Below are 13,174 nucleotides of genomic sequence, written 5' to 3'. Positions count from 1 at the left end.
AGTATGTGATTTTAAATGTCCCTTTTTAAAAATCTTACAGTTAAAATGTTCCAAAATTTCTGGAAAATTGAGTTAATAGCATTTTATAGTTAAACTTTGTAGTTAATTTGAGAATTACAGAATATTTCAAAGAAAATTGGATAAATACATTTACTAATGTAAGGTTAAAATTCAGTAATTATCAATATACCATATACAATATGAAATACAACACTAAAATTAATTCACACATAGTTCAGAAAACACTTTAGAATATTTTCATACTCAGATATTGTGAACATATGAATGTTCACAATGGAGTATCACACATACAAATGACAACTATTTAAGGTCTCTGGCTTAGTATATATAAAGTATCAACTTCTGTACAAAGAAAATAAAATCACTCCTAATAGTATCTTATAGAATCCAAAGAAGGGGGGGAACTTAACAGCAACCTGTTTATACTATTTATCAAGCACTTACTATTAGCTGCTGCTGCTGCTGCTAAGTCACTTCAGTTGTGTCCGACTCTGTGTGACCCCATAGACGGCAGCCGACCAGGCTCCACCATCCCTGGGATTCTCCAGGCAAGAACACTGGAGTGGGTTGCCATTTCCTTCTCCAATGTGTGAAAGTGAAAAGTGAAAGTGAAGTCGCTCAGTCGTGTCCGACTAGTAGCGACCCCATGGACTGCAGCCCACCAGGCTCCTCTTTCCATGCGATTTTCTAGGCAAGAGTACTGGAGTGGCTTGCCATTGCCTTCTCCGTACTATTAGCTGCTGCTGCTGCTGCTCAGTCACTTCAGTCGTGTCCGACTCTGTGTGACCCCATAGACGGAAGCCCACAAGGCTCCCCCATCCCTACCATCATTCAAAAATGAAATCAGATCCTTCCTTTTCAGAAGCATAAAATTTAAAGACCAAGTAGAGACAGTGCCACGGGTGCAGGGGAGAGAGGGGTTACTCTTTCTGGACTGGACTACCAGGGGCTTTTTCCCACCAAATGATTTCAAAATCAGAACCAGTCATCCATCTGACTGAAGACAAAGAAACAAACAGTTCATGTTCTTCAGTTATTTTTTTAGTTACTTTTTTCAGGAACAGTGATGAACTGCTTATGATTACACACACACACGCACATTAAAATGGTCCGGCCTAACTGAAATCATGCCTGACTTGAAGTATAGAAGCAGGAGTCAGGAATCACTTCTGGCACTAAACATCTCTGTGACTTTGGAGAAAACACCACCAAACCATTCCTGGCCTTCAAACACTTATGGTGTCTTTGGGTTAAGTTACTAAACTTCTCTAGGTCTGTTCTCTTAACTACAAACTTACACAGTTGTACTAGAATCCAAAAATATCTGGATTAGTGGTTCTCACTTTAAGGAGAGATTTCTGGGCCCACTCCCCAGGATTCAGAATGTCTGGTTCAGAATTTAGGAAACTAAATGCTTATCAAGTACACAAGTGACTGAAATGTGCAGGTGGGCCTCAGGCACACTTGAGAAATTAACTAGCTCAGCTCTAACGCCCTAACTGTATAAAAAGATGACATTACTCATTTCAGCACCAAGGTCTTGTTCAGGAATTCTGGATCTAGCTCAACGTGCAGGACATTATCTATGTTAAGCAAATATTTATAGAGAGTAAGAAAGGAAGGAAGGGAGCGGGTAAAGACAGAAGGGAAGGAAGGGAGAGGCTGGCTAGCTTACTGGTCATATTTTTGCCTAAGAAATACAGAACAATAGTAAAATTAAAACTGCATAAAACATACATCAGTGGCTGGAAAGTGAAGACCTCAGTCTCCACACACATACAATTTTAAATACAACATCAGCCTTTGTCAAAGTGCAAAGTCTAGGAAGGAAAAAGCAAAAAATAGTACGTGGAAGCCAAAAGAATTTTAATGGGAAATTACTGATGACTAAAACTTGGTGACTATTTTCCCCAGGTAGAAGAGAACAGAATTTAAGGGCTAGGACTTGGATTTGGGACTAAAGTTTGAAGTTATTGGTTCCTCATACACATAAATTTCATTTGGGATAATACATGAACTGCAGAAATATTGTTGGCAATATTAACTTTTGTCCATTTTTTAATTTCCATTTTCCCATTCACTTACATTATAATTTTTGAGATGTTTTATCTTCACTTCTGGTGATCTTCAAATGTCAATGGCTCTTAACACATTAACTGTAAACAAACACAAAGGAACTTAAGGGAATTCAGATATTTAAGGAACCCTACAGTAAAATAGTCTAAAATACTCTGTAAAGCCTAAAGGGGAGGGACGGGCAGAAAGAGGTTTTGGCATCATGTTTACTCATTTTATTAATTTATCTGATATTCAAAATGTAAGACTGTTTTTCTAACTGAAAGTGATACTATCCTCTTACTAATCAGGCAAAGAAAAAAAATTATCCTATTTTCCATTGGAAGAAAAAAACATTCAAAACCAGAGAAAATTCTCTCCAAAGATCAAAATTCTGAACTTAATATACTGTGCACCTCATCCTTCTGCTCAGCAGAAAGTGCAACTGGTCAAGGAAGCTCACTTCCCCATCAAGACACCCTCCCAACCTGCCCAGGACTGCCCTCTCACTGCTGAACCAAGTTCTGCCCTAGAGCTGGGGCACCAGATTGCCAGGCATGATGAGTTCATTTCGGCACTGAGCTCCTGAAGTTAAACAGAACTTGGGTCCAAATGTCAAACTGCTCTCCCTAATCTGCAATTTTCCCATCTGTAAAACGGGAAGAATAATACTGCTTCTTTCATACAATTTGGAGGATTATATGAGAAAATGCATATAAGGAATTTTAGCACTATACCAAGCACACAGTAAGTACTCAATAAACGTTGAATGCTTTTATTTACAATATTATTGTGACTATTGATATTACTACTATCATTTACTATGACAACTTTCACTTGAAAAGCAAAGTTTATCTCAGGTGTTCATATTTTTAGGTACTGCCTTTGGTTATAACAGAAGAATATTATCCAGTACCAGTAACAGAGGACATTTATATTATGTAAAATTTTATTCTTGACTTTTGATGGGTGTCCTGGCTCAATTCAAGAAAATTAAGGCTCACGATACTAGCCCATCATGAGTCAAAGTTATTACACCTTTGGCTAACACACAACCTCCTAACAAAGTCTTACTTGAGCAACTACCCACTTGCTAGTTTCAGTATTGCCAATGCTGTTAGAAAGAAGATGGATATGTCTGTTACTCATGCCTATCAAATCCCTTGAGCACAATGAATCACAGGAGTCTCCCAGAAGAGACTCTACCCCCCTCCATTAATCCCCAATGATTAAACTCCTTATGTTTGACATTACATGATTAAAATATTAATATTTAAGTTTGGTAACAAAAATGCATAGAACTTTTAGGTTGAAGATACAAAAATAAACACAAGATATTGGCAAAAGCATTAATAAATTAACAATGGCCCTGAACAGCCTGCTTTCCTTTCCTTATGCAGACCAAACCTTCTCAACTGAAATGAGAGAAAATACATCAGTATAACCTGTTGCAGCATTTTGGGAGGATATAAAACACATGGATACATGGCCTCGAAATGAATGCCAAACTGCAGAGGAGTAAGCTGTGTAGGCCACTGTCCTCAGACCACCACTACTTTACCCAACAATTCCTTGAGCTTCTCAAATGAAATAGCACAGCTGGTCACTCTTCATCTGATTTCTATTTGCTTTTCACTTAGTGCCACGGGAATTAATAAATGCATCCTTTTTACTGTATGGTCCTAGATTAAGATTATAAAAATCTAGCCTATGATAATACACGGAGAAGGCAATGGCAAGCCACTCCAGTACTATTGCCTAGAAAATCCCATGGATGGAGGAGCCTGGTAGGCTGCAGTCCATGGGGTCGCTAAGGGTCGGACATGACTGAGCGACTTCACTTTCACTTTTCACTTTCACACATTGGAGAAGGAAATGGCAACCCACTCCAGTGTTCTTGCCTGGAGAATCCCAGGGACAGGGGAGCCTGGTGGGCTTCCGTCTATGGGGTCACACAGAGTCGGATACGACTGAAGTGACTTAGCAGCATGATAATACACACAAAAAAAACTCAAAAGTTTAGAGGGCTCCAAGATACAGTTCTCATTTTTGGTTTGCTACAACATATCATCTCTCTCTTTCCAGGCATTTTCCATTATGATCCCTGCAGGCAAATCTAAGAATGTCCCTGGCATAATTAAGTGTTGTACACTTCAACTGAAAAATATTTTCCTTGCTTTAAGATGATTTCTCTGTATATGTGGGAGAGGCTACTGCCTGTCTTCAATACCTATTCTCTCCTACTCCTTAGAAACACACTTCCAATTTTTCATTTAGAATAAGGCCTCCCAGAAGAGACTACATAATGTAGCCTCCACTGTGGCTAGGTATGGCACGGGACCATGATCTGGCCAACTGATGTAAACTTAAAAGGCGGTATGTGACTTCAAAAAATGTATCCTTTAAATAGAGGCAACATGCCTTTCTTCCTGTCCTCCTTTTTGATTCATGAAGATCGGTGGTTAAAGAACTGCAATAGTAATTTTGGTTCTCATGGTAACATTGGAGTGTAAGATACAGTAAGTTGGAAAGAGTCTATGTCCTGGATACTTTATATCCACTGTATCAGATCTGTATTAACTATTCTACGTTTTTACCTGTGGCAAAAATAACACAAAATTATCTTTGTTTTATGCCAAGGTTACTTTGGATTTTCTGTTATACTCAGTTAAACCTAAACTTAAAAAAAAAGAAAAAATGAAAAAGAAGAGTTTTCTAAGTAAGTGTATTTAGGTTTTTTGAAGTGTATAGTTTGAAACAATTTAAAATTTTTATTATATAGCATCTGCCCTTATTTAACCTAGACTAAGAATCAGCCCTAGGGACACCTATGTCCCCTCCCTCCCGAACCTCCCTCCCATCTCTCTCCCATCCCACCCTTCTAGATGGTCACAGAGCCCTTGTTTGAGTTCCCTGAGCCATACAGCAAATTCCCACTGGCTATCTATTTTACGTATAGCAAGTTGGGGCTTCCGTGGTGGCTCAGAGGTTAAAGCGTCTGCCTCCAATGCAGAAGACCCGAGTTCGATCCCTGGGTCGGGAAGATTCCCTGGAGAAGGAAATGGTAACCCACTCCAGTATTCTTGCCTGGAGAATCCCATGGACATAGAAGCCTGGTAGGCTACAGTCCACGGGGTCGCAAAGAGTCGGACACGACTGAGCGACGGAACAGAACGGAAGAATTACTTAAACAGCCCAAGAGTTAATCACATCCAGTAAAGTCTTTTAAAGAAGGAAAATTCATCAGCAATTACTGCCACGGTACTAAGGTACTTGGCCAGGAGAAGAATTAGAAAACTTGCTCGTAAGTGGTCTATAGTGATGACAACACTGGTACATTAAGAGGGATACCCGCAGTTAGTTCTGTGCAATAAAGCTACAGGAAAGGGAACTGAGGTTACAGAGCTTATTATTTTCATTAAAAGGGCATCTTCCCTGTCCTTTTAATTATAACCACTTTGTATCAATCTTTTCATTTTATACATTTCCATTTTTAACCTGACTTCCTGTGTAAAGCAAGCTTATAAAATCACTCCCTATGCACAACTATCACCTCTCAATAGTTTTAATCCTATCCATTGATTTAACTAAATCATAGAGCAGGCCAAGACATAGCAAGTGCCTTACCGACTCAAAACTAACTTCCTTTAGAAAGAAAATACTCTATACTAATCTAGAGAATTTCCTGAATCACACACAACCTTTGTCCCTGGCGAGTTTGAATACAATAGTATTAACTGGAAACTTTCCAAAATAAACTCACTGCTTTCTGAACATCTGTATCTGGGTTATTTCCTTCCCTTGGACATAATCCTTTATTGGTTCAGGTGATAGCCTTCTGGAATTCTTTTTAATAGTTTTAAAAATTGTATGTTACTACTAATGCATCTCACCAAGGACCTATTTTTATAAACCCAAAAACATATATTCTTGTTTTGGTGTTCTTTCTTGTGGCTAAGAAAGAAAAGCTCTCAGGAAATTTCCTAAAAGCCAGATATAATAAATCCACAAGAGATGGACTTCTACCTTTCATTATTTCAGTCAAGATTTTTACAAAAGTGCTCTCAAGTAATAGGCTTGGAGTTACTAAGCAACCATCAGTAAAAGACCCAAAACAGTGGTTCTCAAACTTCAGCATGCATCAGGATCACCGGCCATGCTGCTAAAATACAAGAACTGCTCTCCACCCCCAAAGCTTTGGATTCAGCTACATCTGAGGCAGGGCCAGGAAATCTGTATTTGAACAAATTCCTAGGGGATGCTGATGTTACTGTCTTGGAACTACTGAGTTATAGTAATAGAAGACTGATGATGACAGAGTAAGCAGGTAAAAATCATACACAGGACCCAGTTTCAACTTTAGTTATTAACCCGAACACTTGTGATCAATAAGTAATCTCTTTATACACAAGTACTCATTAGTTCACAATAATATTGGATCTTATCTAGGATAACTTTAAGGTTCTTTTAGGGTCCTGTTATAATGAAACTCAAAATAAGTAATTTTTAGATGTTCAAGCAGGTTTTAGAAAAGGCAGAGGCACCAGAGATCAAATTGCCAACATCCGCTGGATCATGGAGAAAGCAAGAGAGTTCCAGAAAAACATCTATTTCTGCTTCATTGACTATGCCAAAGCCTTTGACTGTGTCGATCACAATAAACTGTGGAACATTCTGAAAGAGATGGGAATCCCAGACCACCTGACCTGCCTCTTGAGAAACCTGTATGCAGGTCAGGAAGCAACAGTCAGAACTGGACATGGAACAACAGACTGGTTCCAAATAGGAAAAGGTGTACGTCAAGGTTGTATATTGTCACCCTGCTTATTTAACTTATATGCAGAGTATATCATGAGGAACGCTGGGCTGGAAGAAGCACAAGCTGGAATCAAGATTGCTGGGAGAAATATGAATAACCTCAGATATGCAGATGACACTACCCTTATGGCAGAACGTGAAGAGGAACTCAAAAGCCTCTTGATGAAAATGAAAGAGGAGAGTGAAAAGGTTGGCTTGAAGCTCAACATTCAGAAAACAAAGATCATGGCATCTGGTCCCATCACTTCATGGGAAATAGGTGGAAAAACAGTGGAAACAGTGTCAGACTTGATTTTTTTGGGCTCCAAAATCACTGCAGACGCTGATTGCAGCCATGAAATTAAAAGACGCTTGCTCCTTGGAAGGAAACTTATGACCAACCTTGATAGTATATTAAAAAGCAGAGACATTACTTTGCCAACCAAGGTCCGTCTAGTCAAGGCAATGGTTTTTCCCGTGGTCATGTATGGATGTGAGAGTTGGACTGTGAAGAAAGCTGATCGCCGAAGAATCGATGCTTTTGAACTGTGGTGTTGGAGAAGACTCTTGAGAGTCCCTTATACTGCAAGGAGATCCAACCAGTCCATTCTAAAGGAGATCAATCCTGGGTGTTCATTGGAGGGACTGATGCTAAAGCTGAAACTGCAATACTTTGGCCACCTCATGCGACGAGTTGACTCACTGGAAAAGACTCTGATGCTGGGAAAGGTTGGGGGCGGGAGGAGAAGGGGACGACGGAGAATGAGATGGCTGGATGGCATCACCGACTCTGTGGACATGAGTTTGAGTGTACTCCGGGAGTTGGTGATGGACAGGGAGGCCTGGCGTGCTGTGATTCATGGGGTCGCGGAGAGTCGGACACGACTGAGCGACTGAACTGAACTGAACTGAGGCTGTCAAAATGTTCAATGTCTGATGCAAGGTGTTAATAATAAGGCCAAGGTTGGAGATACAATCTATTAGCTCCACTTTGTTCTGCAGCTATGGTCCACTAACCCAGCCAGCTGCCTCAGAAGTCAAGCCAAGAGTCAAAAGAAGAATTGGTAAGAATGTGTCATTGGCTACAAATCCATCACCACTACTGAAAAAAACAACCTGAAAGGATACTTCCTACTGGCATCACTTCTAAATGAGCTTGGGGCTGAAACCAGAAATGAGACCCTCCAGTGAAATGTAGTTTAGAAATCTTAAAAACTCCTACCTCTTCAGGCTATGTGTGTGTGTACAAGCATGCTAAGTTGCTTGACTTGTATCCGACTTTTGGCAACCCTATGGGCTGTAGCTGGCCAGGCTCTTCTGTTCATGGGATTCTCCAGGCAAGAACATTGGAGTGGGTTGCTATGCCCTCCTCCAGGGGATCTTCCTGACCCAGGCATTGAACCTGCATCTCCTGAGGCTCCTGCACTGCCAGCAGATTATTTACCTCTGAGCCACCAAAGAAGCCCCTTTCAGGTTACAAGTATCACCAAAATTCATAGAAACAGAAATCCACGATCTACTGTTTTCAAATGATGATAATTTTAAGGAAGACATGCAATTCAAAAATGTAATTAGCAAGAGCTACTTTTTTGATTATATTATGTACACCTCCTCTTTGATTGTTTTTATCTAAGTTAAATGTAAATATAAGATGCTCATAAACACTAATGAATTTACATGCTAGAAATCAACTGATAACCAAAAATAATCTGAGACAAATGGTGCCCAGAGAAATTAGAAAATGAGGATATATCAGATGAAAGAAATACAGATTAAATAACTAACAAACTAAATTCGAGAGAAAGAGACCAAAGTAATCAAGACAGATGGAAAATCCAGCAGGCTAAGGAAACAATGCCGTGAAGACAGAGGAGTGGGCACAGAAAAGATAATGCAGACAATAAAAACGCCCAGGGAGTCAATAGGCTTCATACCAGGGCACCGTCAGCTTGAACCTGAACTTATGACTTTATAGGCCACATTTCTCTTTGGAAAACCTTTTAATTCTTTGAGTAGAAACAACTAATAAACAAGTGTTGAACATTCAGTCAACATTTCTTTATTCAATCATTCACTGGGTGCCTCTCTGGCACTAGATTTATTAGCATGATTGTGCACAGTAAAAAATAACCAAAGAAACCCACTTAAGCAGTACATTGTCTAACAGTGTACAAACTGAAAGATGGAAAAAAACAGACTAAGAAGCCAGATGAGTACCAATACAGTGTTACATTCTGCTGTATAACTCCTACAATTCTGAAGCTCAGGTCTACCCTTGCTACCATATCCAGCCCACAGTGTAGTTTTATCAATAGTCCAACCACAAAGATCAGAGCAAGACCAACTGGAATACAGTCAGATAATCAGTGTGCTGAAATGAATTTTTTCACAACTCTCTCTCTCTCTCTGTGGGGCAAGACATGTGTGATGAATGGACAACAGCAGGATATACAAGAGCTGCTGAACAGTTCACTCAAGTAAGCAATACCAAGCAGGACTCACCAAAGAAAATTAGCTTAAGCATGCAAGATGACATAATTGCTAATCAGCTGTAACTGATAGAAACTAATATCTAAATATCATATTAAGAATTAAATTGCTCTTCTGTGAACAAAGATATCAGGCTTATCATGGCCTAGAAGGCAAAGCTAGAAGGAATAGAAATTCTGAGCTGACTACAGATTTATAGATATACATAGACTGTGGATATACAGATATTAAAACTCAACATAGGTTTAGTGTTGAGAGCCACAAGAGCCAATCACTCAACCTAAATGGAGTGTGTCATTTTCCAAAAAACAATGGATAACCACATGGGTTACGGTACTATCCTACAGATTTATATTTTTCCTACTTCCCAGAAGAGTATAAAACATTTTACAACTTAATACATTTAAACATAATATTTAATCTGGCTCCATCTAATAGTAGGAGTATTTGAAGGAATTAAAGATGAATATATTACCAACTTCAGTTATTAACTTGCCTGAAGACTTTTTGCCAAATTGAAGATGCAGCTACATAATTTCCATTTTGAAACAAACAGAAAACATAAGCAAAATTTTCCTTGAAACTAAACTCAGCAGAAATTCGGTAATCTAGTGTGCAAATCACAATCTGTAATACACTGAATGGAATTATTAACTATTATTTTGCAGGAGATATCAAAGTAATTTCACAAGGCAATTTTCCTAACTGAAAATAAGAAAATGAGAATTTTCTAATTGTATAAAATGAAAGCAGAACTACAATTTAAGAATGAAATTTCTGCAAAAGACTGAGATAATACAGATATTTCACTTAATCATAGGATAACAAAAGTAATAAACTTAATCTGGGTAGTTACAATATTGCTGTTGTAACCATAGTTGTCCACCCTCCCTCTCTATAAGAATCACCTGTGATTGACTGTTATCCTAAATTAAGTTTAAAATTAAGCTTTCTAATAAGTGTCTACAATCCAGCTACCCTATAATGTTGATTAAAGAGAGTGCCACAAATAGGTGTAATGATTCACAAAATAAAAGATATGAAAGAATTTAACAGGATGAATATAGACAATCAATAAATGTTATTTTTCTACTTTTCCAGAGAACAGGAATGAAAGCTGGCATTTTCCTGTGAAACTAGAGTCATACTTACAGTTTTGTCTGGAGAGGATGAAGCCAACAAACTCCAGTCAAAATTCAAGGAATTCTTAACTTTCCCATATTCATATGTAACCTAATGTTTCATTAAGAAGTTATATACAGTTGTTGGACTTTTTCTTTTAGTAAATAAATGTGCTTAACTGTCAAAACTAACTTAGTTGTGTGATATAAACATTTAGTGTAATTTCAAAAATTCAAAGCAAAGGTTATTATCATTAAGATACAGAACTGACAGATTTTTAAAGCTTAAAGGGACGTTACAGATGTTCTAGATCAACTCTCCCTTCCCCCTGCCTTATTTCAAAAGATGAGAAAACTGCAGACTGCAGAGGTTAAATGAGACAGGCCAAATGACAAACTGAGCCTAGGACTAAGGAGCCTGAGCCTCCTGACATCCAGTACTTTCTTTCTAACAAGACTATGCTGCCTTCTGTGGTTCCAAATCCTCCCTTGGATGAGATTACTTCAGTTGTCTCATTTGTTTTCTTTACATTCTATCTATCCTGAGCCATAGTTGCCATTTGTAACTTTCCCATAAAATTATAATTTTCCAAGCTGTTTTCTGAATGATTTTACAGCTGAGTGTAAACCCCCAGACTTCTAAATTTCATTGCATGCAGATTCTTTACCTTCCGAGCCACTAGGCAAGAACTAAATTTCAGAGCAATAAACCTAAAAAACACCTGAAACAAATGCACACTAGTGGTACATAATTAAATGCAAAATCACTCTCCAGCACAATTCAATCTACAAATTAAAAAAAAAAAAATTATTAAGCACCTCTGACAGGCAGGGTCTCTGTTAAATGATGGTGATATGAAAACCAATACTATATGATCCTTGTCCTCAACTAGCTTATAGTCTAGTAGAGAAGACAATTGAACCAACACTGTGCTTGTTAAAAGCACTGTAAAAAGGGTGGGCAGGTTGCTATGAACACATTTAGGAAGAGAATCTAATAAAGAAAGGTGGGATCAGGTAATGATTGACTTCCCAATGAGGTCCTGAACAGCAACAGGAAAAAAAATGGCAGTATCACCCATATTTAGCAGAGTCCAAAACGAATTAAAAGAGAGCAACTCCAATTTATTCACGGGAAAAAAAAAATGAAACGTGCTAGTTTTCAGGGGTAGTTTTTCAAAGGAAAAGAACCTGATTTCAACGGAGCAATACAATACAGGTCTTCCATTATTTCTTAATAAAATTTAAATTACTATTTTAAAACAAAAGGAAAAAACTGCCTTTGAAACACGTCAAGTTAACATTCACGACAGCTCGGTGAAAAGCTGCATAGTAAAATCCTCCTCAAAATTCCAGGGGGAAAAAAATCCCAGCTGATACAAGATGGAAACCTGGAGAACCGGTAGCCCAGGAAGGACGAAAACTACCTCTCATTACTCAGGAATAACAACGTTCGGTTGGAAGATTCACGGTGTGGGTACTCTTCCTTACATTTTAAAGCAACGCTGGGGGGAGGGAGGAAGATCAGAATGCAAGGAAACCGTAAGAGCGGGGAGTGAAGTGACGGGAAAGGGTGGGCAAGAACTCAGAAACCGAAGACTGCACGACGGATGGAAAAAAGACTGGAAAAGGGTCTCAGAAAAGAGTCGTCAAGAGAGAAGGGCAGGGAGCGGACGGGGGGAGGGGGCAGAGTCGGGGAAGGGCTGTCCAAAAAATGAATTAAGAGGGAAATGAGCGATCAGAGGATGTAGTGGACTGAGGCGTCCTCAACCGCGGGTAAAAACACCAGAATACAAAAGGTAAGGCCGACGAAGAAGCGCAGAGTTTTAACCTCCTCTTTCCCAGCCTCTAACCCGCAGAGAGGAAGGAAGAAGAGGTTCGCAGCCTGAGGGAAGGAATTCCGGCGCAGCTTCCCAGTCCCGGGGCCCGCGAGCTGGGGCAGCGGCCAGCGGGTCCCGGGCCCGCCTTCCTCCCCCTCGGACGCCCGGCGGGCCCCGGTTACCTGGACAGGGAGTCCACGCTGGGCGGCCGTGCGACTGCTGGCTGGGAGCCAAGGCTCTCGCAACTCGAGCTCTTCTCCATGGCGCGGCGCGGGGGCAGCCGGGGAAAAGCCTGCGGCGACCTCCGCGGCTGCCCGGCGGGAGGAGCGGAGGGCGGGGTGCGACGGGCAGGCTCCGCGCTCAGGCCCGCGCCAGCCCGGCAGGGAGACCGGAAGCGGCCATGTCCCCCCAGCCTGCACCGCGCGCCGCGCACGCCGCCACCCCGCGCGGCCGCCGGGGTCGCGGAGCGCATGACGGCGCCTGAGGCCGAGGCGCGTGTGAGGCCGCCGGGAGCGCGGCTGCTGCAGTAGGGGCCGCTTTAAAAGTAATAGAGGAAGCGGCGAGTACTGCGGAAGAGGGTCTGGAGACAGGACCTCAAGGACCGGGACGATTGTGACGGGAATGTCGGGTCAGGGCAGAGGACAGAATAATAAAGGATGTCGGCAAACCGTAGGATGAGAGGCAGAGGGACGTGGGGGTGAGGAAGGCAGGGCCTGAACACAGGTTTGCGTGGAGGGTGTGAGAGGTGAGATGGCGAAATACTTATCAGGTCGAGAGCTGAAAATGATTAAGTAATTGCTCGTTAAATCATAATTAAAGCCTACTTTAAAGTTAGTGGATTCAAATTCTGCCTCTCTCAGTTATTTGCAG

The 13,174-nt window shown here is 40.6% G+C and overlaps 1 protein-coding gene across 2 annotated transcripts in view; it reads right to left on the bottom strand.

The window, feature by feature from the left end:
- Positions 1–12,733, bottom strand: part of MTMR2 (myotubularin related protein 2) — a 118,407-nt gene extending 105,674 nt beyond the window's left edge. Inside the window, exons 1-2 of one of the 2 annotated variants that reach the window (XM_055422910.2) lie at positions 12,487–12,626; positions 2,107–2,177 (exon numbers count right to left, since the gene is read on the bottom strand). Coding sequence is in view for 1 of the 2 variants with exons in the window: in XM_055422909.2 (XP_055278884.1) it covers positions 12,487–12,566 (80 nt within the window). In the remaining variant the exon portion in view is untranslated. Of the gene's footprint in view, positions 1–2,106; positions 2,178–12,486 lie in introns of both variants that reach the window. The other variant, XM_055422909.2, reaches the window with a different exon arrangement.
- Positions 12,734–13,174: the final 441 nt, after the last annotated feature.

The sequence above is a fragment of the Moschus berezovskii genome, chromosome 14 (assembly GCF_049115385.1).
Source record: "Moschus berezovskii isolate FMDL1 chromosome 14, NW_MosBer_1.0, whole genome shotgun sequence".
NCBI classification, from domain to species: Eukaryota; Metazoa; Chordata; class Mammalia; order Artiodactyla; family Moschidae; genus Moschus; species Moschus berezovskii.
This window is presented reverse-complemented; position numbering and strand designations above follow the sequence as displayed.